General features: G+C 37.4%; 1 protein-coding gene across 1 annotated transcript; it reads right to left on the bottom strand.

The window, feature by feature from the left end:
* Positions 1 to 164: 164 nt before the first annotated feature.
* Positions 165 to 24,519, bottom strand: akap11 (A kinase (PRKA) anchor protein 11). The gene is made up of 12 exons (XM_073846233.1): positions 24,457 to 24,519; positions 24,268 to 24,378; positions 22,168 to 22,221; positions 19,578 to 19,709; positions 18,846 to 19,086; positions 14,332 to 18,469; positions 14,038 to 14,193; positions 11,779 to 11,786; positions 10,068 to 10,170; positions 5,520 to 5,566; positions 4,967 to 5,148; positions 165 to 2,976 (listed from the first exon to the last, which is right to left on the bottom strand). The coding sequence occupies exons 1-12, from the start codon at positions 24,517 to 24,519 to the stop codon at positions 2,815 to 2,817; spliced, it is 5,397 nt and encodes a 1,798-aa protein (XP_073702334.1). The 3' UTR covers positions 165 to 2,814.
* Positions 24,520 to 25,684: the final 1,165 nt, after the last annotated feature.

Genomic DNA, 25,684 nt, shown 5'->3' on the forward strand with positions numbered 1-25,684 from the left:
AAAAAACAGGAAAACTAAACTTCAGGTATTATTTACTCACTCTCATTGCTGTTCCAAACATATATGCAGTTGCTCAAAGTATATCCACACTAAAAAGCACAAGTTCATAAAAAAAAAAAAAAAAAAAAAAAAGAATATATATATTTGGGATCAGTAAGATTGTTAATGCTTTTAAAGAATTGCTCATCAAAGCTGTATTTACTTGATCAAAAATACAGAAAAAATAGTAATATTGTGAAATGTTATTACAGTTTAAAATAATGGTTTTCTATTTTAATAAATTGTAAAATGTAATTTATTTCTGTGATGCAAAGCTGAATTTTCAGCATCATTACTCCAGTCTTAAGTGTCAGATAATCCTTCAGAAATAATTTTAATTTGCTGATTTATTACTTTTATTATCAATTAAGAAACAGTTGTGCCGCTTAACATTTTTTTGGAATCTGTGAAGCTTTTTTCAGGTTTCTTTGGTGAATAAAAAGTTAAAAAGAACAGCATTTATTCAAAATAGAAATCTTTTCTAACAATATAAGTCTTTGCCATCACTTTCGATCAATTAAGCATATTCTAGGTGAATAAAAGTATTAATTTCTTTAAAAAAAAGAGAAAGAATAGCATTTACTGACCACAAACTTGTGAATGGCAGTTTGTATTGTTAAAAATATATATATATATATATATATATATTTAAATAAATGCTGCTCTTTTTAATGTTTTATTAATCAAAGAATCCTAAAAAAAAGTATCATAGGTTCCAAAAGCAATATTAAGCCACACAACCGTTTCAGACATTGACAATAAATCAGCATATTAGAATAATTTCTGAAGGATCATGTGACACTGAAGACCGATGTAATAATGCTGAAAATTCAGCATTGCATCACAGAAATATTTTAAATAATATTTTAAAGTATATTCAAATAGAAAACCACTATTTTAAATCGCAATAATATTTAACAATATCACTTTTTTTTGTTTTTAATTAAATAAATGGAGCCTTGATGCGCAGAAAAGACAACATCAAAAATCTTACTGATCCCAAACTTTTGAAAGACAGTTTATATAATTTTCTGAATATTTCTAAAGCCATACATTATATCTAGTTTACCTTTACTTGTATCACCTGTATTAATCATTTGTCCAAAGCCAATTTCATACATTCAAAAATTATACAAAAAAATGTTATGATCTTGTGTGTAATAACCAAACATTAGGCACAATTTTTTTTTTAAAAATTGGCTATTTAATTTAATTTCAACACAAAAAACTATCGCAAGAAAGCTTTATTTTTGAGAATACTGCACAGAAGTTGTATAACCTACTTAAATTGTGTTTTTTTTTAACAGGAGTGTTCCAAAACAACAGCAACATACAGATTTAGTCCATCATGAGAGCGAGTAAAAAAATGACAGGCTTTCCTTTATGCACAAGAAACTGCATTGAGAAAATACTTTTAATACAGGGCACTTGTCACTTAGGGCTTGATAAGTTAGACGTGCCAAACACCTACTAGCTGTCAGCGATCTATCGTTTACGCTTTGCTAAAACAAGAGTGTTTTTTGAGGTCTAAACGAAGATATAGGGAGCGGCCTGTCTGGCCATTCCTCAGTAAAGTGCAATATTCAGTTATATTGTAGTGCACACTAAAGGGCAGGCAGTGAGTAAGAGGTCCACGTGGAAGAGACTGTAGAGACGCTGACTAGTTCAGATGTACTCACTGCAGATGTGTCCTCATTTAGTAATGCACTACCAGTGCGTCACAGTAACCTCCAATGAGTGGACGACGCCAGGAGGAAATTAGAAAATAGAGAAAAGTCCCCTGTAGGTAATGTTCAATCGTTTCCTCATTTGGCAAAATGGGGGTGTTTGTACTCATTTAGCAGCTTTTTAAAGTTTAAAAGTATGTTTGTGTTTTTCCGTAAATTGGCAACCCTTTACTTTGTAGTGAACTCGTTTTTTAGATCATGCGGAGTCTGATTGCGGCATCTGTTGTAAACAATTTTAAACTTAGTTTAAGAAAAGCATATTTACACTTACATCGATTTATTTCAGACAATCATGAATAGGTAATTACACAAAAATAACTGGGAAAATGTATGAGTCACAAGAGGGGAATGTAAAAGCCACTATTTGTTGATGGATTCTTTAACAACAGTAACTATCTTTGTCTAATTACCAGTGAAAAGATATTTTTAAACTGTCACGGCTGGTATCCAAGTGGCGTTGCCAAAAATGTGCTAAAACAGGGTTGTTTGTTAGAACTACCCTGCGATTCTTTTATGTGTTTTGAGTCATGAAATACCTTGCGTTGACCTGGAGCGCTGCTGGATTGCACGGCTGGTCCCTTCGACAAGTGCGAACATCACGGCGAAGGAGAGGTATGGAGATGACATAAGCTTTCCTGCAGCCATGGGGATTCCCTAACAAGAAACCAACTCATAAAACTCATCCGTCTTTTGTGCTGTGGCAGGGTGTGAAAGCAAAACACGGGTAGGCATCAGTGATGGCGCGCCAAAAGCGTGATATGCGGTCTAATTTTAAAGAAAACAAAGTGATAAAAAAAAGAGGTGAAAGCAAGCAAAAAGGTACTCTCGGTCACAGCATGCAATACACACACTTGAACGAACGGCTCTTAGATTACTTCAGTTGTTTCTATGGCACCCCCTGGATGGCCACGGGTGCACGAGCATTACACAACACATAAACACATTCCACTGGCTATGCCTCTAGGTTTGGCAGATACATTGCAGATCACTGGAAAGTGACGGGAAACTTCATTGTTTAATGGCTGACGGGTGTCAGTGTGATGGTGATTTACGCTTGCTCCAGAAGCCACTGGAACAGACTCTTGTGGCCGTTCCTTGTGTCCCCGACCTCTTCTTCAGTACGGCGTTCTTCAAAATATCTCAGAAGAGCTTGCAGGAGGTCGCCGACCCTGAACTCTCTCTCCCTCAGCCTCTGCGCCACGGCTGGCAGCTGGAGAAGTAGAAAAACACACAAAATTAAGCTCAAACATCTGGATAGATACTGCTAGAGTTGGGTGATAGAGCTAAAACACGATCTGAAATGTAATTAACATAACGCCTTTAAAAGCTACTAACTTTACCTGGATACATATGCAAAGAAGATACTTTGCATGTTTGAGAAAGTAAGTTGGCCTGGGTGCATTTCGAAGGCCTCAAAACCAAACTACAAAACAGTGAGGGCAAAAAATTATTTGTTCCCTTGTTGATTTTATAGGTTTGCTTACTGACAAAGAAATGGTCAGTCTAAAATGTTAACGGTAGGTTTATTTGAACAGTGAGAGACCAGTGAAAAACCAGAAAAACACATTTCAAAAAAAGTTATAAATTGATTTGCATTTTATGAGTGAAATAAGTATTTGATCCCCTATCAATCAGCAAGGTTTTTGGCTCCCAGGTGTCTTTTATACAGGTAACAAGTTGAGATTAGAAGCACTCTCTTAAGGGGCAATGCTCCTAATCTCAGCTTGTTACCTGTATAAAAGACACCTGTCCACAGAAGCAATCAATCAATCAGATTCCAAACTCTCCGCCATGAACAAGACCAAAGAGCTGTCCAAGGATGTCAGGGACAAGATTGTAGACCTACACAAGGCTGGAATGGGCTACAAGACCATCTCCAAGCAGCTTGGTGAGAAGAGGACAACAGTTGGTGTGATTATTCACAAATGGAAGAAACACAAAATAACTGTCAATCTCCTTCGGTCTGGGGCTCCATGCAAGATCTCACCTCGTGGAGTTTCAATGATCATGAGAACGGTGAGGAATCAGCCCAGAACTACACTGGAGGAACTTGTCGATGATCTCAAGGCAGCTGGGACCACAGTCACCAAGAAAACAATTGGTAACACACTACGCCGTGAAGGACTGAAATCCTGCAGTGCCCGCAAGGTCCCCCTACTTAGGAAAGCACATGGTCCGTTTGAAGTTTGCAAATGAACATCTTAATGATTCAGAGGAGAACTGGGTGAAAGTGTTGTGGTCTGATGAGACTAAAATCAAGCTCTTTGGCATCAACTCAACTCGCCTTGTTTGGAAGAGGAGGAATTCTGTATCCATGTACAATCAAATCTTGGGTGAGAACCTCCTTCCCTCAGCCAGGGCATTGAAAATGGGTCGTGGACGGATATTCCAGCCTGACAATGACCCAAAACACACGGCCAAGGCAACAAAGGAGTGGCTCAAGAAGAATCTCATTAAGGTCCTGGAGTGGCCTAGTAAGTCTCCAGACCTTAATCCCATAGAAAATCTGTGAAGGGAGCTGAGGTTCGAGTTGCCAAACGTCAGTCTCGAAACCTTAATGACTTTGAGAGGAAAAAAGTAAAAAAAAAAAAAAAAAAAAAGTTACTTTTCCCAACACTTGATACTAAGGGTGTAGTTCGGTAAAGGCGTAGTGATATGTGCACAACCTGATTGGTTGGGGTGAATGACATATATTTCGTGACGGAACTCATTGAACACTCCAAACAAAAGAAAAACAAAAAACTTAAGACTTAAAGTCGAATACACCTAATGCCATCTGCTGGACTAAGCGCATACATTGTGTGTTTATGATTTCATTTTCACACCTACTAACTCACAAAGAGGTCATAAAAGGCAATTTACCTCCTTGTTGCTCCACGTTTGCCCTCTACTCATTTAGTTTTGGATACACGGCTTGTTCCCTTCATGAAATCATGTTGCATAGCATCAGATCTTGTCATTACTTCCTGTTTTTGGTTCGTTTCAAAGTATTTGGTCCTTGTTGCGTTCATATTTCATTCATCAGAGTTCATTTGGAAGCAGGCAGAGACCCATCTATTTAGCTTGTTTGGCGCGCAACAGGGTTCGGATGGCAACATTTACACGTACTCAAATGAACCGCACTAACAGGGCAATCGCACCAAAGTTCGTTTTAATCCAAACTAAACATGACAATGTGAACTCACCCTAAGTGTTCTTACCTGCTGCAGCTCCTGGGCTGAGATCTGGCTGAGCTGCATTGAAGACAGATCAGCGATAGAGGCGGCGATCCACTGGAGCAGAGCAGTCAGCTGAGGGTCCACAGATCGACCCTGGACATCTGTACTGACCACCAGCAGAGCTCTTTCTGCAGGCCCATGTTCCCTCTCCACTCGCACTGCTCCTGCATGGACAAAATACACAAGTTCAACCCATACATACACATTAAAACCATCACAGCAAAGAGTCTACTTCACAAACCATTTCCCACGCTCTCTCTGTTAACTAGGCCAGACACAGAACTCTGTTTGAGCTCATCTGTTGACCCACATGGAGCCGGTTTGACAGTTAGACAACTAGGAACGTGAATAAATAGTCTTGTGGCTTCGACAGGGGCGCGCTGAAGGTGCTTAGCCAAGTAAGACCACTTTAAATGAGTGGCAGCACAAAAATAAGGGCTGAAATTAGTCTAACAGTTGAGGTCAAAAAACAGACCACAAAATAAACACTAGCACTGGAGAAAAAATACAAAAAACATATATAGTTTTCATTTACCGGCTGAATCCTCTTTGGCCTCAGCTTCCTTCTCTTCAGTGCCGTCACTGTAAGGTGAAAAATATTACAGGTGTAAAATGGTCTTACTGACAGATTGAAGGGAAAGACACCACAAACCACATGCAGAAGAGAGTGACAGGAGCTCCCAGATTCCCATTTCTCATATAAACCAGCTGCACTACTGTTTCAGCTACAATTCATGCCAAATGTACAACTTACACATACTAACAGATATTATGGAAGCCCGTTTCCACCACTGAATAACAAAAATAAAAGGCTATTGCGACTTTTTTTAGAATGGCAGGATACAAGGCTTTTTTTCTTAAAATTGTGAGATATAAACTCAGAATTGCGAGTTATAAAGTTAGATTTGCAATATAAACTCACAACTTTGACTTTTTTCCTCGCAATTGAGAGTTTGTATCTCACACTTCTGACTTCTTTTTCTTGCAATTGTGAGTTTATATCCCAATTCTGAGAAAAAAGGTCAGAATTGTGAGATAAACTCGCATTTGCGAGTTATGAAATCCAATTTTGAGGGGGAAAGTTCTCAGAATTGTGAGTTGATATCTCACAATTCTGACTTAACTTGCTATTGCATGTTCAATTCTGAGAAAAAAAAAAAGTCACAACTGGGAGATATAAACTCACACTTCTGACTTTTTTTCTCAGTAAGATATAAGTCAGAATTGTTAAATATAAACACACAATTCTGAGAAATTAAGTCAGAAGTGCAAGATATAAACTCAGAATTCTGATTTCTTTTCTCAGTATTGCGTTTATATTTAACAATTCTGACTTTATAACTTACAACTGCGAGCTTATATCTCACAATCCTGAGGAAAAAAAAGTCAGAATTGTGAAATAAATCGCAATTACCTTTTTAAAAAAAAATTATTCAGTTGCGGAACCGGGCTTCCATAAGATATTAATGCCATACTTTTTTATATAATATATTTTTCTTGAAGCCTTTAAGTGAACAATTGATCTTGGGTGCGAAAAAAAAATATTTATAATAAATTAGCAGTATATCATAAATATTTGCCATCCAACTCTCAAAATTAGTAGTGCTATCAGTAAAATTTAGCATAGTAAAATTAAATCAGCATATAAGAATGATTTCTGAAGGATCATGTGACAGTGAAAAATTGTGTAATTGCTGCTGAAAATTCAGCTTTGCATCACAGCAATAAATTACATTTTTAAATATATTAAAACAGAAATTTGTAATAAATCTTTTAAATTGTAATAATGTTTCACAGTATTGCTGTTTTTTCTTGCATTTTAATAATAAATTTAATTTGAAATATTTAAATCTTACCAAGCCTTAAATCTATTTTATTGTACTTCTACTCGCAAAACATAAAGACAAGGAGAGATCATAAAACTAATGACCAAGACTCTTTATGAAATTTAACAGCTAAACGAAAGCACAAAAGCACATTCACAGTGTTGCTTATTTTTATATTAATAGAAAAATCATAAGTCATAAGTTTCAATATGAAATATGAATATTAAATTTATTTAGTGTCAAAAAAAGGACACCATGTTGGATTAGCTTAAACAGTCAACTGAAAACTTGCAATATTGTTAAATGAATCAGCAGTATATCATTAATATTTGTTGATTTGGGTGGCAATTTTCAAGCATAGGTGTAAATGAAATTGTTTTCAAGAAGTAAACAATCATGATTCTATATCTTTTTCTGTTTGCAATGTATAATTATAACATTTTTATAAACTATCAATTGTGCTTCCTCAGATATAATTGTTCTTTGTCTGATGTAATGAAGAGATATCCGTTGGTTTTATGTGGATTAAAGGATTAGGTCACTTTTAAAATTAACATTTCCTGAAAATTTAAGATGTTCATGTCTTTCTTGCTTTAGTCAAAAGGAAATCATTTGAGGAAATCATTCCAGAATTTTTCTCCATATAGTGGACTTCAATGAGGATCAAATTTCAGTTTCAATGCAGCTTTAAAGGGCTCTACACGATCCCAGACTAGGAATAAGGGTTTTATATAGCGAAACAATCTGTCATTTTCTAAGAAAAATAAAAACATATATACAGGTGCATTTCAATAAATTAGAATGTTCATTTATTTCAATAATTAAACTCAAATTGTGAAACTTGTGTATTAAATGAATTCAGTGCACACAGAGTCTTTGGTTCTTTTAATTGTGATGATTTTGCATGATTTTAACAAAAACCCACCAACTCCCTATCTCAACAAATTACAATACTTCATAAGACCAAAAAAAAAAAAAAAAAAAAACATTTTCCAGAAGGCAAACAATTCACTAAAAATATGTTCATGTACTCTTACTGTACATGTACTCAATAATTGCTAGGGGCTCCGTTTGCTTTAATTCTGTGTGGCATGGAGGTGATCAGTCTGTGGCACTGCTGAGGTGGTATGGAAGCCCAGGTTTCTTTGGCAGTGGCCTTCAGCTCATCTGCATTTTTTATATATTCTCAGGTCTGGTGAGTTTGCTGGCCAGTCAAGCACACCAACACCATGGTCATTTAACCAACTTTTGGTGCTTTTGGCAGTGTGGGCAGGTGCCAAATCCTGCTGGAAAATGAAATCAGCATCTTTAAAAAGCTGGTCAGCAGAAGGAAGCATAAGGTGCTCTAAAATTTCTTGGTAAATGGGTGCAGTGACTTTGGTTTTCAAAAAACACAGTGGACCAACACCAGCAGATGACATTGCAGCCCAAATCATCACAGAATGTGGAAACTTTAAACTGGACTTCAAGCAAATAGGGCTATGATCTTTTCCATCCTTCCTCCAGACTCTAGGACCTTGGTTTCCAAATGAAGTACAAAACTTGTTCTCATCTGAAAAAAAAAAGGACTTTGGACCACTGGGCAACAGTCCATTTCTTCTTCTCCTTAGCCTAGGTAAGACACCTCTGACATTGTCTGTGGTTCAGGAGTGGCTTAACAAGAGGAATACGACAATTGTAGCCAAATTCCTTGACACGTCTGTGTGTGGTGGCTCTTGATGCCTTGACCCCAGCCTCAGTCCATTCCTTGTGAAGTTCACCCAAATTCCTGAATCGATTTTGCTTGACAAGCCTCTCAAGGCTGTGGTTCTCTCAGTTGGTTGTGCATCTTTTTCTTCCACACTTTTTCCTTCCACTCAACTTTCTGTTAACATGCTTGGATACAGCACTCTGTGAACAGCTTCTTTGGCAATGAATGTTTGTGGCTTACCGTCCTTGTGAAGGGTGTCAATAATTGTCTTCTGGACAACTGTCAGATCAACAGTCTTCCCCATGATTGTGTAGCCTAGTGAACCAAACTGTGAGCTCATTTTGAAGGCTCAGGAAACTTTGCAGGTGTTTTGAGTTGATTAGCTGATTGGCATGTCACCATATTCTAATTTGTTAAGATATTGAATTGGTTGGTTTTTGTTAAATGTGAGCCAAAATCATCACAATTAAAAGAACCAAAGACTTAAACTACTTCAGTCTGTGTGCACTGAATTTATTTAATACACGATTTTCACAATTTGAGTTGAATTACTGAAATAAATTAACTTTTCCATGACATTCTAATTTATTGAGATGCACCCGTACATTTTAATCACAAATGCTCGTCTTGTACTAGCTTAACGCATTACGATAACATACGATAACAGTTGGTCAGAAGTAACGACCCAGTGTTTACAAAGCAAACGTGCAAAGAATGTCAAACGACCTTCACAAAAAAGGGTAAAACAACAATGTTGGATGATTTTGAAGTAGGAGGAGAAAATGAGACGGAGGTTTTCGCCCTACCCCCACCTTTTCGAAATGGAGTACACAAACGACTACACGAGAAGTCGTAGACATGCATCGCAGAGCTAGTGCAAGACAAGCATTTGTGGTTAAAAAGTATACATATAAGAAAATGACCGATCGTTTTAGTAGATAAGACCCTTATTGCTCAAATGGGATTGTGTAGAGCCCTTTGAAGCTGCAATCAAACTACAATTTGGACTTTCAGCCCGTTGGCCATCACTGAAGTCCACTATATGCAGAAAAATCCTTAAATGTTTTCCTCAAAAACCTTAATTTCTTTTCGACTGAACAAAGGAGGAAATTAAAATCTTGGATGACATGGGGGTGAGTAAATGATAAGGAAATTTTTATTCTGGAAGTGAACTAATCTTTTAAGTCATGTTGTACTCTAATGCACATGATTCATGTTGTGGACCTAAACTCGTATGGGATTTAGAAGCTGGGACATCCTTGCTCACAACAGGAAGCATGCAATAAGGACAGATTGTTCATTCTTTAGTAAATACATCATGTAACACTTGTGAAGTCAATGGCCCAACCCCCCCCCCGACACTTCCGACACCCACAACTCTACCAAAACATACACAAAGATCCAATTGAGCAATTCTATCCACTCAATGGAGAACAAAGGGAAGTTTTGTTTCTAATAGGTGATATCGGATAAGATTTCAGCACTTGCTGATAAAAAGTTGCATGACATCATGCAGCAATTAGAGCGGCCCACACTGACTATGCTATGCCTCTATCCATAGACCAACCTGTCTGATGGAGAGAAGGACAAATGCTCTTCATAAACCTCGCCTTCTAAACCCAGACTGCTCCAGCTACTGCTGTTTCCATTACTGCTGGGAGGAGAGAAAAAGAAGAAATACTACAAAATCATCTCAAAGCAAATCTAGATAACCTGCTACACTACAAAAATGCTTTTCTTACTTAGATTTGTTGTCTTGTTTCCAGCCAAAATATCTAAATATTCTTAAATCAAGAAGGATATTTTTTAGACAAGTAAAAATTATTTTCTTGTTTTCAGAAAAAACAAGTCAAAATTAAGCGAGTTTTGCTTGAAACAAGCAGAATAATTTAAGAAAATCATTTTTTGCAGTGTAGAAGCATTTTTTTTATTTTATAATATTTGATATTCATCTTGATATTAATATTGATATTGTTTTGAAAACGTTTAAAGAGTGATCTTTATAAATTCAGAGGAATCATTATTTCAACCAACACTGGCTATAGCCATTATAGTTTAAAAATAGTTCATATAAGACGTAGTTAAATACAAGCAAAGCTTCACTGAAAGAACTTCAGTATAATTTTTACAAAAACATTTTAATGTTTGAGTTGGTTCACTGAAATTGATTCATAGTTGTGTCAACTATAAATCATAGATGTGATGAAACATCTGTATTAACACTCATTAATAGTCGTGAGACAAGAAAAGGATTGAAATAATGATCTAATCACAAATATTTCTACCACTGATTAATGTCATAATAAAATGTTCTGAACATTTCATCTATCACCTGTCTCTAAAACCGTACCATGTTGTTACGAATTTAACTTATCAATACAGCAGTTGAGGACATGAAAAAAACTGTTAACCATCATCTATAATTGGACACTGATGATTTATGGAGTACACAGTGATACATTAATAGTTGGTTACTGTAGAAACACTGCCTCAAGCTGACAACCACGCCTTTCATAAATATTTTGATACATATTCATGGTATCTTGGGTTGTTCAAAACAAAAATGGCTCATACATACATTCTAACTTTTAGTGTCTTGGGAGATATTAAAGCGTTGATAGAAATTGCTTCCATTGAGACGCTGCAGCCAAAAACACTGCAAAACAATGCCTGCCTTTGAAAGGCAAGACACTGTGAGTCAGCTGTCATGTTTTGGAGCCAAAGACATTTTTCGGAGAATGAAAACAATATCCCTTAAATTCTCATCTGTGGACAAGGCCCTAGGTGTTCCTCAGCAAATTGGAAAATGGTGAGAAAATCGGCATCTCTGGCTTCAAAGAAATTGTAAAATGGTTTGTGTATAAAAAGAAGGAAAAAGAACAATAAACATTCTTCAGCAATAATGAGTCATACAGTAGGTTCTCGTACTCAAAAAAACTAAACTGATAAAACTCAGACTAAACATGTGAAAACAGTCAAAGTACCTCTGCTGAAAACTAAACACGCCTACAAATGGCACAAAAAATGCTCTAAAAGAAAGCTATACAACCTAAAGGTCTGACACTGACTACACACAGCTGAGGTCATAAGTTTACATACACCTTGCAGAATATGCTAAACGTTAATTATTATCCCAAAATAGGAGAGATCATACAAAATGCATGTTATTTTTTATTTAGTACTGACCTGAATAAGATATTTCACATAAAAGACGTTTACATATAGTCAACAAGAGAAAATAATAGTTGAATTTATAAAAATGATCCTGTTCAAAAGTTTACATACACTTGATTTGTAATACTGGCTGTGTCTAAATTCAGGGTCTACATCCTTCGGAGGACTCATTTGAAGGATGTTACGTGACAGCGCCGCGACAAAGGCTGTCCAAATTCGTAGGATCCTTCAAATGCGGCCCACAAATACGTCCTCCTTTTCCCCGAATTGGAAGGATGGGTCTGGTGGATCCTTTCCCGTCCTACCTATCCCACAATTCCTTTCGGCAGAGCGCTTCCAGAATTTTCAAATAATGGCGGACAAAGCGCCATTATTATTTTTTTTTAAACTGGCGTTTCAAAAAATATTTTTTACAGCGGTTGTCTAGTTAGTCCTTTGGTTTTAGCGTTAAGCTTATTTTTTTTTACATTTGTATGTTTATATGTTTAAAAACATCACTTTCGTAAACTAGCTTCTTTCTTACTGCCTGTGTGAATATCCCCTTACACACAGCTAATTTCTTGTTAGTGATTGAAGATGTTTTTAGCGCTTTTAGGGACGAAAGAGCAGTTATTTTGTTTTGTGCAGTACAGATAACCTTACTTCTTGCTTAGCGCTGTCACGGTTGCTAGGCGACAGGATATGAGCAACGGGTAAGGGAGGGAACTGAAAGAAGGGTAGGCTGTCCAAATTCACAGACACCTACTTCCAGGTTTTGCGGTCTTCGGAGGACCCCTCCTCCTTCAACCTGGTAAGAAGGATCCTAAGGAGGATGCAGACCCTGAATTTGGACACAGCCACTATGTTGTTACCTGAATGATCCACAGCTGTGTTTTTTGTTTAGTGATAGTTGTTCATAAATCCCTGCTGTTCTTCAGGAAAATCTTTCAGGTCCCACAAATTTTTTGGTTTTTCAGCATTTTTGTGTATTTGATCCCTTTCCGACAATGACTGTATGATTTTGAGATCCATCTTTTCACACTGAGGACAACTGAGGGACTCATATGCAACTTTTACAGAAGGTTCAAACACTCACCGGTGCTTTAGAAGGAAACATGATGCATTAAGAGCTGTGAGGTGATAACTTGAATATTATAATTTGAATATTAGGGCAAATTTAACTTATTTTGTCTTCTGGGAAACATGTAAGCATCTTCTGTAGCTTCTGAAGGGCAGTACTAAATGAAAAAAAATATGATATTTAGGCAAAATAAGAAAAATGTACACATCTTCATACTGTTCAAAAGTTTACACCCCTGGCTCTTAATGCATAGCTTTTCATTCTGAAGCATCATTGAGTGTTTGAACCTTCTGTAATAGTTGCATATGCGTCCCTCAGTTGTCCTCAGTGTGACAATATGGATCTCAAAATCATACAGTCATTGTTTGAAAGGGTTCAAATACACAAAAATGCTGAAAAAACAAGAAAAAAGATTTTTCTGAAGAACAGCAGGCAGTTTAACTGTTCAGAACAAACAAGTAATTTATAAACAACTATCACTAAAAAAAAACCAACAACTGTGGATCATTCAGGTAACAACACAGTATTAAGAATCAAGTGTATGTAAACTTCTGAACGGGGTCATTTTTATAAATTCATCTATTATTTTCTCTTGTGGACTATAGACGTTTTTCCTGAACATGGAAGTAAGTCCGACTCTTAACTGAAAGAATGCTTTGCATTTCCAGTCTGCATTGTTTCTAGTCAAATTAGGGTATATTCCGAGCTAATAAACTAAAGTTAAACCTATTAAAATGTTTTTAAAAAGCACATGGCTCCATAGCGCCATCACTTGTCAATGTCGCAATGACCGTCATTTGTCAGTGCCTCACTTTAATGAGTGTGTAGATGACACGAAGCAGCGGACGTTAGCTACATGATGAAGATGGACGCTATTTGAATGGGTTCCTATAGAAACCGGAACAGAAAAGCATTCAATCTGACCTTAGAATTCGTAATGGCGGCGCTCATCGTTTACTCAGGAAAAAGGTCTATATGTAAACATCTTTTATGTGAGATATCTTATTAAGGTCAGTACTAAATAAAAAATAACACACATTTTTTAATAACATCCATCTTATTTTGGTCAAATTAACATTTCGCAGATTCTGTCCTCTCCAAGTGTTTGTAATGCTAAGGTCATTCTAAATGCATTCGTTTACCAAAATGTACTTTTCACAATAATTAGAGCCACATGCTTGTGAAAGGTGCACAGAAAAGAAAACAGAGTGAACTTGAGTGTGGTATTAGTCATCCAGCAATGCTTCATTTAATGTTTAAATGATCCATTCTATAGCTTGTAAGTGTGGTGGGACTTATTCACCTGTCACTTAGATGGTGAAAGCTGCTGCTCTCATCTGGGTGGTCTTCTTCAAAACTCAGATTGGACCAACTACCGAGACTGTCATCACCGACGCTCAAACTGAGCTGCTGACTCACTGTTGACTCCGTCACATTGACGCCTTCTCTCCTAGAGGTACTGAAACACAGAAAGTCAGTGATAAGCCACTACAAAAAAAGTTTCAAAATCTAGGAAATCCACTTATTGTGAGTAACCGATGAGCAATTTTAAGTGATAGGCTGTATGTGTGATTATGTGAAAGCTGTGTCACTGTACCCAAGATTGACGGTTTGGCAGACGTTGGACAATGCGGATGTCATAATCTCTGTGGTGAGACTTTCTGCAAAGCTTGCGCCATCATGACCAATCCCACTGTCTGCATTCAGGCTGGTGCAGCTCAGTTCCTTCTTGGCTTTCTCAATGGCACTAGACACCATTTCTTCAGCAAAAGCAGCTCTTTTTTCCAAATCAATGTGTATTCTAGGAATTTCCAGGCCAGTCACTGCATCGGATTCTTGTTGCCTTCTTATTTTCAGTCCCTGAAAACCGCGACGGCCGTCTCTACTGCAAAACAGGCAATCTCGACCTTGGCAGTATCGACAGGCTTCGTACGCCTCAGCCAGCTTTTCTGTGAAGGAATTGCGTTCGAGTGCCCTCCTGTCCCCGGCTGCCTGAACGCATCCAGGCCCCAGTGTCATTTCCAAAGTGTCATCAACAATTTTCCTGGCATAATGTTCAATCACTTGCATTACACCGTTGTTGCTTTTGCCATCGTTCAAGCTGCTCGTACTATGGTACAGCCTGTTAGTTTCCGTGTAAGGTAAAAGAGAGCATGAAAATGTATTTTTGATTTGATTTTCTGGCATGTCCTCAACAGTCGATTTCCTGTAGAGGCAAGAATCAGTGAGCGATTTTGGCAGTCTAACTGAGCTCATTCTCAGCTTTCTCGTAACATCACATGTGATGTTGTAGGCCAGAGACTCTGCGAAGTTCACAAGCTCTACATATTCATTACTGCTCATGTCTTGGCCGTCTTGACAAGCACACGGCAGAGATTCACAAGAGGATCCATCTTTTTCAGTGTGGGATGACTTGGATGTGGGAATCTGAGAAACATCAGGACTACGATCATTGTGCAAACGCCTAGAAGAATGAAGCCTCAAAGGAGATCTCTGCTTTATTTTTCGTGCCGCATGAGCCAGGCCAGATTTAATAGATCTATACGCCAAGCGAGTGGCGTACTGATCCAAGATAAGCTCCCGGTTGCCTCCCTCTTTCTTGAGCACCTTAATGAGGTATCCCGCATATTCGTCAGTGACGCTCTCGCAACTTGGATACTCTGACGACATCCCACTTGAACCCACTTGGGCGTCACCAGACCACTGACAAGTTAAACTTCCCAAAAGGCCGTCTCCACTCTGACGCTTGTCTGCAGAGTTTACAGATCCTCTTTTGATCATTTTATGACGACAGTGGCTCGAACTAATCATCTTCTTGACATCATTGATGACTTCTCCAGCAACTTCTCCAGCATATGTCCACAGAGAGTTTAAAGTCTGCTCTGAGAACTGGGCACTATGCAAGGCAACACTGCCTTTGCTTTCGTCACCCGTTGGCTTCTTCACATCTCCGAGACTTAGAGTGTCCATCTCGGTGGCCATTGAAACAATGTGGCATGCTAAACGCTCTGCATAATGGAGCGCGCTCCTTTCTATCATTCTGCTTCTGACGTTGGGACTCAGCTCTGCCTGGCAGTTTCTAGAGTGAGGACCATCTTCCTGGTCCTCCTCCTCATCTTCATTGCTGCCAGCTTCTTCAGAGAGAGACCTAATGAGTTTCAGCATGAAATCAGCCTTGTCTGAAACTGAGCCTTCCTCTTTGGTGTCGGTGGCAGGCGGGTAATAAGGGGTGGGTGGAGGAGTAGCAGGAGAAAATTCTTTTGCGAGCGTACCTTTGAGCTTCTTCGAGAACTGTCTGATCTGTTTTTCACTGTACTCGTCTGATGGTTGCTGAGGACTTGAGGGTGGAGTGCTAGGGATTTCAGTTGATTTTGTTCCAGAGTTGTTGCTTGGAAAGTCATCCGCACCGACTTTTCTACCACTGCATGTGGTGACTTCAAAACTGGGGACTTCCAATGTGTCCATTCTCATGACAGAACGGACCTCTGGGGTGAGCTTGGAGACTGGACGTATACTTCTGGTGGACGGGTCACAAGAGCCCTTTGACACCAAGTTAAAGGGAACTTGAGAGGGACCTCTCGGAGTCGATACATGGCTTGGAGTGGATATGCGAGCTGCTATCGTTTTGCTCAAAAAGTCTGCGCAATCTTCTACTTTCTTCTTCACTTTTGTTGAAGAATGCATAAGATCGAAGGCCTCGCCTACTATAGTGTCCACCATATTCCCAGAGAAGTTTTGAAAAGTCTTTCCAATCGAGGGTTTGTTGGAATCATTTTCAATGGACGGATTGCCATCAAGTTCCTCACCACTGGCATCCTGGGTTCTTGCAGGCCCTGGTGATGATTCAGTCTGAGTTGCCTCAGATGTATCTGAGGTTGAGGATGCTACTTCCCCATGGCAACAAATGGTTCTTTTAGGACTGGTCTGACATACATGCCCAATACTTGATTTATACTGAGAAGGTTCGTCTGAGTTGTGCACATGGGATATGACCTTGCCAGCCACAGGAACTGGAACACAACTGGCCATACCTGACACACAATACAAGGCTTTCTTCACCGTGCAACCGTCCTGCTCTTGATTTGCAGCCTCTGTGACGACCTGAGAACCAAGATAGCTAGTTTGGGCACTGCAGGTTTTTGTGATGAGAGTACTATCTTCAGCACTCACGTAGCAAATGTTGTCTACTGACACACTGATAGCTGCCTGTGTAGTGAAAGTCACATCAGCTTGTGAGAGCTCTATAAAAGCCTCTTGGAGAACCGACTCTGACAGGTCAGAAGCGTAGGATGAAACCACTTCCTCCTCTTGCTCAAACGACCAGTCGCTTGGTGTGAGTGGCGTTGAGGGATGTGAAAACTGGCAAACCTCCATGATACCCTCGAACACTAACTCCTCTGCAAGATCTGCAGCAAAACGTGTGACGGTGTTGTTGAAAATCTGCTTCTTCACAAAGAGGAACTCTTTGAGGGCTCCGGAAATGGCTTCGCCTACTAGGAAATTGGCTAGGCCATTTATGGCACGCTCTTTTAACACATAAGCACGGCGCATACCTATTTCATGAAAGGCCATTTGAAATACTGAAGAAGTTAGCCTTGCAGCCAAATGGCAAAGTGTAGTGGTACAGGAGGACACACCTTTCTGCAAGTCCCTTAAGGCACTTCCAAGGCTCATTTCAACCAAGTCTGTAGCAAACTTCTGAATCCCATCCTTAAGAGACTGTGATTGGGATTTGGTGATGGTGACTGTCTCCTGGATGTCTGAGAGCTTCATTAGATGCCCATTAGTGTTTTTGAACTCCTTATGACACACGCAGCTCAAGTTCTTATTAATGTTAAAATCAACAGGGGAGGAGTACCCACAGACCGATCCAAGAATTTCTTTTGACAGGTTGTTGGCAAAATCAGAGTACGTTTTGTACAGCGAGCAAAGGTCCTGCGGTTTACGTAATTCTGAGCCATCTCCATCTGCCTTCCAAAAATACTCTAAGGACCCTCCTTCTCCCAGTGGGCTGAATGCAGATGAACGAACCGGACTGAAGAGCGGCCCGCTTTCGTCGCAGGGAGTCCTCGCAGGCCGCGGGGAATCTGGTGAATCAGAGTGAATACTGTACGGTGATCCTGGTTTAAGTGGAGTTGGTTTCTTGACATTGGCTGGAAGAGTCCTATGATCAAACTTGTGAGGGTTCATTGCTGTGGTCGAGCACCCCCTTGATACAAATTTACAACCGGATTTGTCAACATGCTTCTCTGTTTGACCAGGGTGGGGCTGTTCTTTAAGAACCTTGATGTTGGAATCAAAAGACTGGTCTAGTTCATCAAACTGATCAAAGCTGTCAAAAAATTCACTGACTTCTGAGTCAGAGTCTTCGACTCCGTCCTTTAAAACAGGGATCTTGGGAATGTCAAGTTTTGCTTTAAGACTCTTCTGATATCCAACTTCATCCAGGAATATAATGGGGCTGGGACTTGAACAGTCTGACTCATCTGACTCTGTGAGGGATGTGGAAGTAACACGTCCCTTTGGAAAACTGCTAAGTGCATATAAGTTCTCTGAACATGCAGGCCACGTTGTTGACTTCGGGACGGTTTCTAAAACTTTTGCAGCAACCTTTTCCTTGCGCACTGACTTTCTCGGTATGGAACTTATAATAATGCGAGATCCAGATAAGTCTCTTAAATGAGAGGGGACAGTCTGGGATGCCACATCCCTTTGATTCCTCTGACTATGGGCACCTGGAAAAGATCAGAGAACAGTTCATAAGAACCAAAATCTTATTATTAAATGCAGAACTAGCAGCTGTTCACAAAATGTACTTCCAAAGCCTTTATGGTTGCTAGCTAGCTATACTTCTCATTCAAGATAGCTAAAATAAATATTTAAACACAACTGTTCAGAAGTTTAGGATCAGTAAGATATTTTTGAAAGAAATTAATACTTTTATTCAGCAAGGATGCATTAAATGGTCAAAACATTCAAGCATTTATAATGTTTATAACTTGTTTTCTTTTTTAGTATATAAAAAAAACTTCCTACATTTACTGCTTTAGACTAACTGAAACTCACAGGAAGTTAACCTAAGACTGTCAAGTAAACTTGATGAGTAATCACCTGTGTCCTCCTCTTCAAGATGCTCAAATGCAGTAACAAAGTCCTCTTCGATAGAAGAGACAGATTGATTGGTGTCATCATCCTCAGCTTGGCATGCTTCTGAAGTGCCCCTCTGCAGAACCTGTAACTCCAGTGCATACCTTATCCCAGCTGTGTATCGAGCCAACAACCCCAGCATGCTGCAAACACTGATCTGAGGAGTGGGGCTATGTCTCAAAATGCACAAGGCTCTTGAACAGGCCTGAAGGAGAGAAAAAAAGGAAAGAATCAATCAAATGCTAAGATGACACGATAAAGGGCTTTACGTCATGATACATTCTCAATATATATTGTTATGACAAACTAAATGTTAATCTGGAAGATAAACATAATTCTCAACATAAAGCCTGCAAACTGTCAAAACATAATTTCTTGAGAAGTTGTGATTTTTAGACTTCTCACGGCACTCCTATTTTCCTTGACATGCGTGAAAGAAAGCATGCAATCTCTTGTTATGTCTGAGGAACACTTGTGGTTTTATGTAATGCTCAAAGTACAAAACTTAATACCATGGCTGCCTACCACAAGGTTAGTTCTGTTTAGACCCAATTTCACACAAAACGATACCACAAATTTATAAACCCAGACAAAACAATGAAGGACACCTGATATCAGAACAATGACAACAGCAAACGCGTCTTACACAAAACATAAACATACTCTAAATTTCAGCATAATATTCAAAAAACATACCTGAGAAACACTGTCTTTTCTCTCAAAGGGCCTTTTAGGGTCCTTGAGGAGCAGAATCTCTTCATCTTTAAGGGTATGTACATGTAGTGATCTAAGCAACTCCATCATCTCAGTGGAGAGGGACGTCAGAGCCTGCACAAAGAAATTATAAAAAAATAGCATAAAATCTATCTATCTGTTTGTAAATGGGATATTCTACAGAATTGGTACAAATTGCTGTCCTACAACCAAAAACACATTTGAAAAGCATTTAAGAATTCAAATTTTAGATGTTTACTGATATCCTTCAATCATCTATTGAAACTTACAATAATACTTAAAATATCAGTAAGTTTAATATATATAAAATCATTGTTTATTGGTACCTTCAATTGGGAGGTGGCTGTCCCAAACCCTAACCCCTAAATTATAACTTGATGAAAATGATATATAAAATGATATTCAAATAATTTTTGCATTTTATCCCATTGAGGTTTTTTAAAATAACTTTGGACACACTTTATTTTAAAGCCCAGCTCTCACAAAGCCATAAACTACGACTTTCGCCTCAGTAATGCTAATTTGCTGCTTATTAGAAGTTAGTAAGGTAGTTGTTACCCTGATAGCACACATACATCATGAAGACGTATTTTTATAGAGTGTTTGCTCATCTGCGATACGTCTAAAATATGTCCTATCAGATGTCAAATATTCAACTATTAGATGTCTTTAAGATGGTTATGATTTAGAATTTATGTAAAACTTATATTTTACAGGCTTCTGTCAGATGTTTCTACACAGCAGATGTTTTCCAGATCAACAGATCTTAAACAGACATCTTGCAGATGTACGTGGGCTATTTGGGTAAGTTTAGGTGTTGGGTAGGATTAGGGATGTAGAGTTTGGTCATGTAGAATAAATTCTTTATAAGTCCCTATAAATATCCAATATGCTATTAATAGGCATGTTAATAATCAACTAGTTAATAGTAAGATTTGGTCCCTACTATAACTACCATACCATTTTTTTTTTTTTTAAAGTGAAGTTAAAAAATATATATTTATTTTATATTTTCTGTGTAAATTATGAAACTTCATGTAAAACAAAATGTGTCCCACATTTTCATGTCACTACTCAAACAGTGTTTTAGTCCATTGGCTGAGACTGATTTTAACTACACCCCTATATTTATGATCAGGAAATATTCCTGTGTTCCTCTTCTCATAGCTACATCATTTTGAGGTAAATGTGTTCAAAAGTCTGAAAATCTGTGTGTAACTTTAAGAAACGTCACTACCGAACACCATTCTTCTATAATCAAACACTTTTTTTGGAGGTTATTCCATATCATTTAATTTTTATGTGTACAACTGTTCAAAACTGTGCAAGCTAACCATGTGCTGATTAGCATCTTTAAGCTAGGTTCAAAAGTATTTAAAATTGTCATAACTGGAACAATCACGACCAAAACATTTGGTAAAGTTTTGGTAGTGACAGTTTTTTTGTGTGTTATTCCATAAAAAAATAGTTTTTATGTCTGTACAACTGTTCTAAACTGTGTTAGCTAACCATGTGCTTATTAGCAAAAGTATCTAAAATTGTCACTATCGTAGCAGTCATGACTGAAACATGTTATCGTTATTTCGGTAGTGACAAAAAGGGAACAAATAATGCTTTATTTAGTGAAAATAAACTAAAATTTAGTACAGTTATGCAGATTTTTTGTTTTAGTAGTGTTTTAGTGAGCTAAAAACCAAAACGTTATTGTCACCTCTGAAAATGTGCAGTCACAAACAAAACATGGGATGTTTTATCAAAAATAAAGCATACTGAACTATCAGCTAAGATGTTATGATAGTGTTTGGTTCGATGTATATTCAAACTAATAAATCTTAAACTAACACCGTGTCTACAACGGACGCGACAGTTGTCGCGCCGCAACAGCTAAAGTCTGTCTACACTGGACGCGGCAAAGCGACCGTTGCAAATCATTTAAACTTTGTGTGAGCACGTCATAAATAGAACGCGGCAGCAGATTACTGTCGTGGATTTGCCGTGTCGCGCCGCATCCAGTGTAGACAGCATAATAGGTTCTATTGTATTTTGTCGCGTCGCGCCGCTCGCGTCCGGTGTAGACACGGTGTTAGACCAACTTTTTGCCTTTTACAAAAAAAGATAGGATTCAAAATACAACAAATCTTATAAATCACACTTTAAATATTGCTAAAATTGCAACTGTTATTGATTTATCTCTGAAAACTTTTAAATAAAATAGCAAAAAATATATTTACAAGGTAGATGTAAACAAAATCTTAATAGGTCAATATAACCCTTTTTATTAAATTAAACATTGTTTCAAAAGTGACAAATTTGGGGAGAAGACAGATATTTCCCAAACTTTCTGAAAATACAATATGAGAATTAACTTCACAATTACTAGAAATATGTATCTTGGATATTAAATTTGCATACATACAAAATTTGTGGAAATTTCCAGTTGTTCCCAACTCTGACTTTGCACTAATTCTGAAGAATTGCTCATATGTAAAGGTTGACATGGACACACACTTTCATACAATGTTTAAACAGAAGTGGCATAACCATCACATACCTGTAGAGTAAAGTCTTCCCCCTCAGCGTGACTAGGTAAGCATACATAATGTACCTAGGAAAGAGATCAATCATTCCATTTTTATTAAAGTTTTCATAAATTTCATAGATTACATAAAAACTGTATTTTGATGCCAAGTTAAATAAAGCATCTCTGTGGCTTTAATCCATTCAGTTCAAACACTTTTTAATGCATATTAGGCTAACCTAGTGTAACTAATGCTTGTTTACAGTACATTTTCTATTAATCATGGCTGCAGTAACTGCATGTTGATCAAATTGAAAATGATTAAATGATGGCCAAGCACTTGTATAACTAGATATATATCTATGTGCATCGATTGCACTTTCACTGCTCAGGTGTCTAGATTGCAGTGATGGAGACATGTAGCGCAGTCCCAGGAAATACAGTACAGTACCTTTAGGTCTGTTTGCATTATCTGATTTCCTTTAGTTAACATCGCAGACACAGTGTGTGCAAATAAACTACAATATCAGCAGGCACAGTTCACCCCCCCCCCATGAGAATTACAAAGCCGCACAGAAAAATGCCAACCGAACGAAAAAAGAAAACAAGCCACACTGCAACTGCAATTTCTTTTTTTGAATTTAACAATTCACCCGAGCCTCGTGAGATGCGGACATGTATATAATGATGTGAGATGCAACAGTCACACTGCTGAACTGTCCCAGTTGACTCTAACCGCTCTCTTATCGCCAATATCTGTTGTCATGGAGGCTTTCAAAATTACTCAACTCAAAAAGAGGTCACGAAACATTTAAACTGAAACATCTGTGTATGTATTATTCCAGCTCAGCCTAAAAAACAGCATTTGTTGTATATTAATGTTGAGTAGCACATTAAACTCTTGTTTTCTCCAAAAAATAAACAAAGCAGCAGAAATTAAGGTTACGGCGAGGCACTAATGGAAATAACTGTGGCCATTTTTTAGAGAATTTAAAACACAGAAAAGCGCAGCTTATAATTTTACAAAAGCGCTTACATTCATTCTTTTGTTGAAATGTGTGCATTATTTGAGCTGTAAAGCTGTTCTCGTCTTTTTATAGTCATTTTGGGGTTTATGGTTTTATGTTGTCATAAAATGAAGTTGTTAAATTCAATATAACTACATCGAAGTCAGTATGCAATTTGCAAAGGGTCAAAGACGAGCAGTGAAGCATTGAAACAATTTTTTTTTTAAATGTTTCAAAAAACTTTCACACAATTTTACGACGATTTACAGATACCCACTAAAATGCCATTCACTGTAATAATAGTTCATAAACCAAAAATCTTGTCAGGCATACATGGAACAAAAAAAAAATAGATGTCATTTATGTCCAAAGACAACAAGATGCTGTTCATTGCCAAGTTGTGGTAAACACAGTCTTTGCAGTGCCTTCCTTCTGATCCCAAAAAGAGTGGATGAACCACATCAGTAAGAACTTGGTCCTTTGTTCACTTCACTTTACCGCGGATTCATTTACAAACAAGGCACAATTCGACACAGGATTTTCAGAAACATTAGAACGAAAAGACGATGCCGTGCCGACTACATTGGATCCGACAGTAATGTTGCAACACACAAGTGTGAGTAACTGTTTTTATTACGTGGTCACTATTGTTTTGTCCATTATTACAGATTGTTTGATATGTACTGAGTATTTATGCATTTAAAACTAAACAGGACAAAAAATAGCTTTTACTTCTAAATTATGATGTTTTTTATGTAAAAATCTTGACAACATGATAAGTAGACCTCAGAGAACAGCACAAAATAAAAAACAAAGGCAGTTCATGACCCCTCGAAAGTAGACACTAGCATTTAATTTGCTTTTAATATATATATATATAATCACTTTTGTCAATGTAATTTAATTGTTTCGTCTTTGACCCTAACATACATACTGTTTATGTCCTGTGGTTACACTACTGAAATGTTTATGGATTAGCTCCCTTCACTTCATTGTGCCTCACTGTAGCCCAAATTTTTCCTTTTTTTTTTAAAAGAAACTGAGGAACAAGTGAAAACTGGGACAAGACTGAGCATTTTTTTAACTGCAATTGCAAGCATGCATATAAATAAAGTGCGATACTTACTTCTGATAGATACTGTGGTTCTTTATTATGCAGCTCCACTACCACATTGCACAGCTCCTTCTTGTGTTTCAACAGGCTCTTTAGGCACGGGTTCGAGCCCTCACGGATGGTCTGCTCAAACAGACATAAAGCTTGTTGGAAATTGGAAATGAATGCAATAAAACTGAAGCATGGTAGACAACACCATACCTCTTTCTTCATGGTGGCACGGCTCTTTAACGGGACTCCTCTGATTCGTGCACAGGCGTCCATGATGTTGCGGTGCTGGACAGGAGGTTCTCCTCTCCTTGAATAGAAAATAGGTGGGTTTAAATAAATATGTAGAAAACTCAATCTAGTCTAGAGCAGATATGCTTACATGCAACTAGAGCTGCAAAACGATTAGTCGCGATTAATCGATTCAATATAAAAGTTTATGTTTACATACTATTTGTGTGTGTGCTGTGTATATTTATTATGTGTATATATAAATACACACACATACACTGCTGCTCAAAAGTTTGGGATCAGTACGTTTTTAAAAGAATTCTTATATACTCATCAAGGCTGCATTTACTTGATCGAAAATACAGAAAAAAAATTGTGAATGCTGGGAATATTATTACAGTTTAAAATAATAATGTTCTATACTAATATAAATATAATTTATTCCTGTGATGCAAAGCAATTTTTATCAGCCATTATTTCTTTTTTCAGTGTCACATGATTCTTCAGAAATTATTCGAATATGTTGATTAATTACTCATGATTAGTTATTATTATGTTGGAAACAGTTGTGCTGCTTAATTTTTTTTAGAATTCTTGATGAATAAAAGGTTCAAAAGAACAGTATTTATTCAAAATATAAATCTTTTCTAACAATATAAGTTTTTGCTGTCACTTTTTTTTATTTAACACATCCTTGGTGAATAAAAGTATTACTTTCTTAAAAAAAAAAAAAGAATAAAAAATGACTGTCGCCAAACTTTTAGATGGTAGTTTATATTGTTACAAAAGATTTCTATTTTAAATAAACGCTGTTCTTTTCAACTCTCTATTTGTTCAAGAATCCTGAAAAAAAAAAAAAAAAATCACAGGTTCCAACTAAATATTAAGCAGCACAACTGTTTTCAACATTGATAATAAATCAGCATATTAGAATGATTTCTGAAGGATCATGTGACACTGAAGACTGGAGCAATGATGCTGAAAATTCAGCTTTGTATCACCGGAATAAATTACATTTTAAAATATATTCACATAGAGAACTGTTATTTTAAATTGAAATAATATGTCACAATATTACAGTTTTTTCTGTATTTTTGATCAAATAAATATAAGAAACATCTTTAAAAAACATTAAAAATCTTACTGATCCCAAACTTTTGAGCGGCAGTTTATAAATATATATATTTAAAAAAATATTTGTATATAAACA

Source organism: Garra rufa, chromosome 8, assembly GCF_049309525.1.
Source record: "Garra rufa chromosome 8, GarRuf1.0, whole genome shotgun sequence".
In the NCBI taxonomy this organism is placed as follows: domain Eukaryota; kingdom Metazoa; phylum Chordata; class Actinopteri; order Cypriniformes; family Cyprinidae; genus Garra; species Garra rufa.

Bases quoted from the DNA above. Each gene is read 5' to 3' on its own strand.
- akap11 (XM_073846233.1), bottom strand. From the start codon at position 24,519: ATGGACGCCTGTGCACGAATCAGAGGAGTCCCGTTAAAGAGCCGTGCC. The intron at 14,194-14,331 runs GTACAGTGACAC...TCTGTGTTTCAG, and splicing joins TGCCAAACCGTCAATCTTGG to TACCTCTAGGAGAGAAGGCG. The intron at 5,149-5,519 runs GTAAATGAAAAC...TTGTCCATGCAG, and splicing joins GGCCAAAGAGGATTCAGCCG to GAGCAGTGCGAGTGGAGAGG.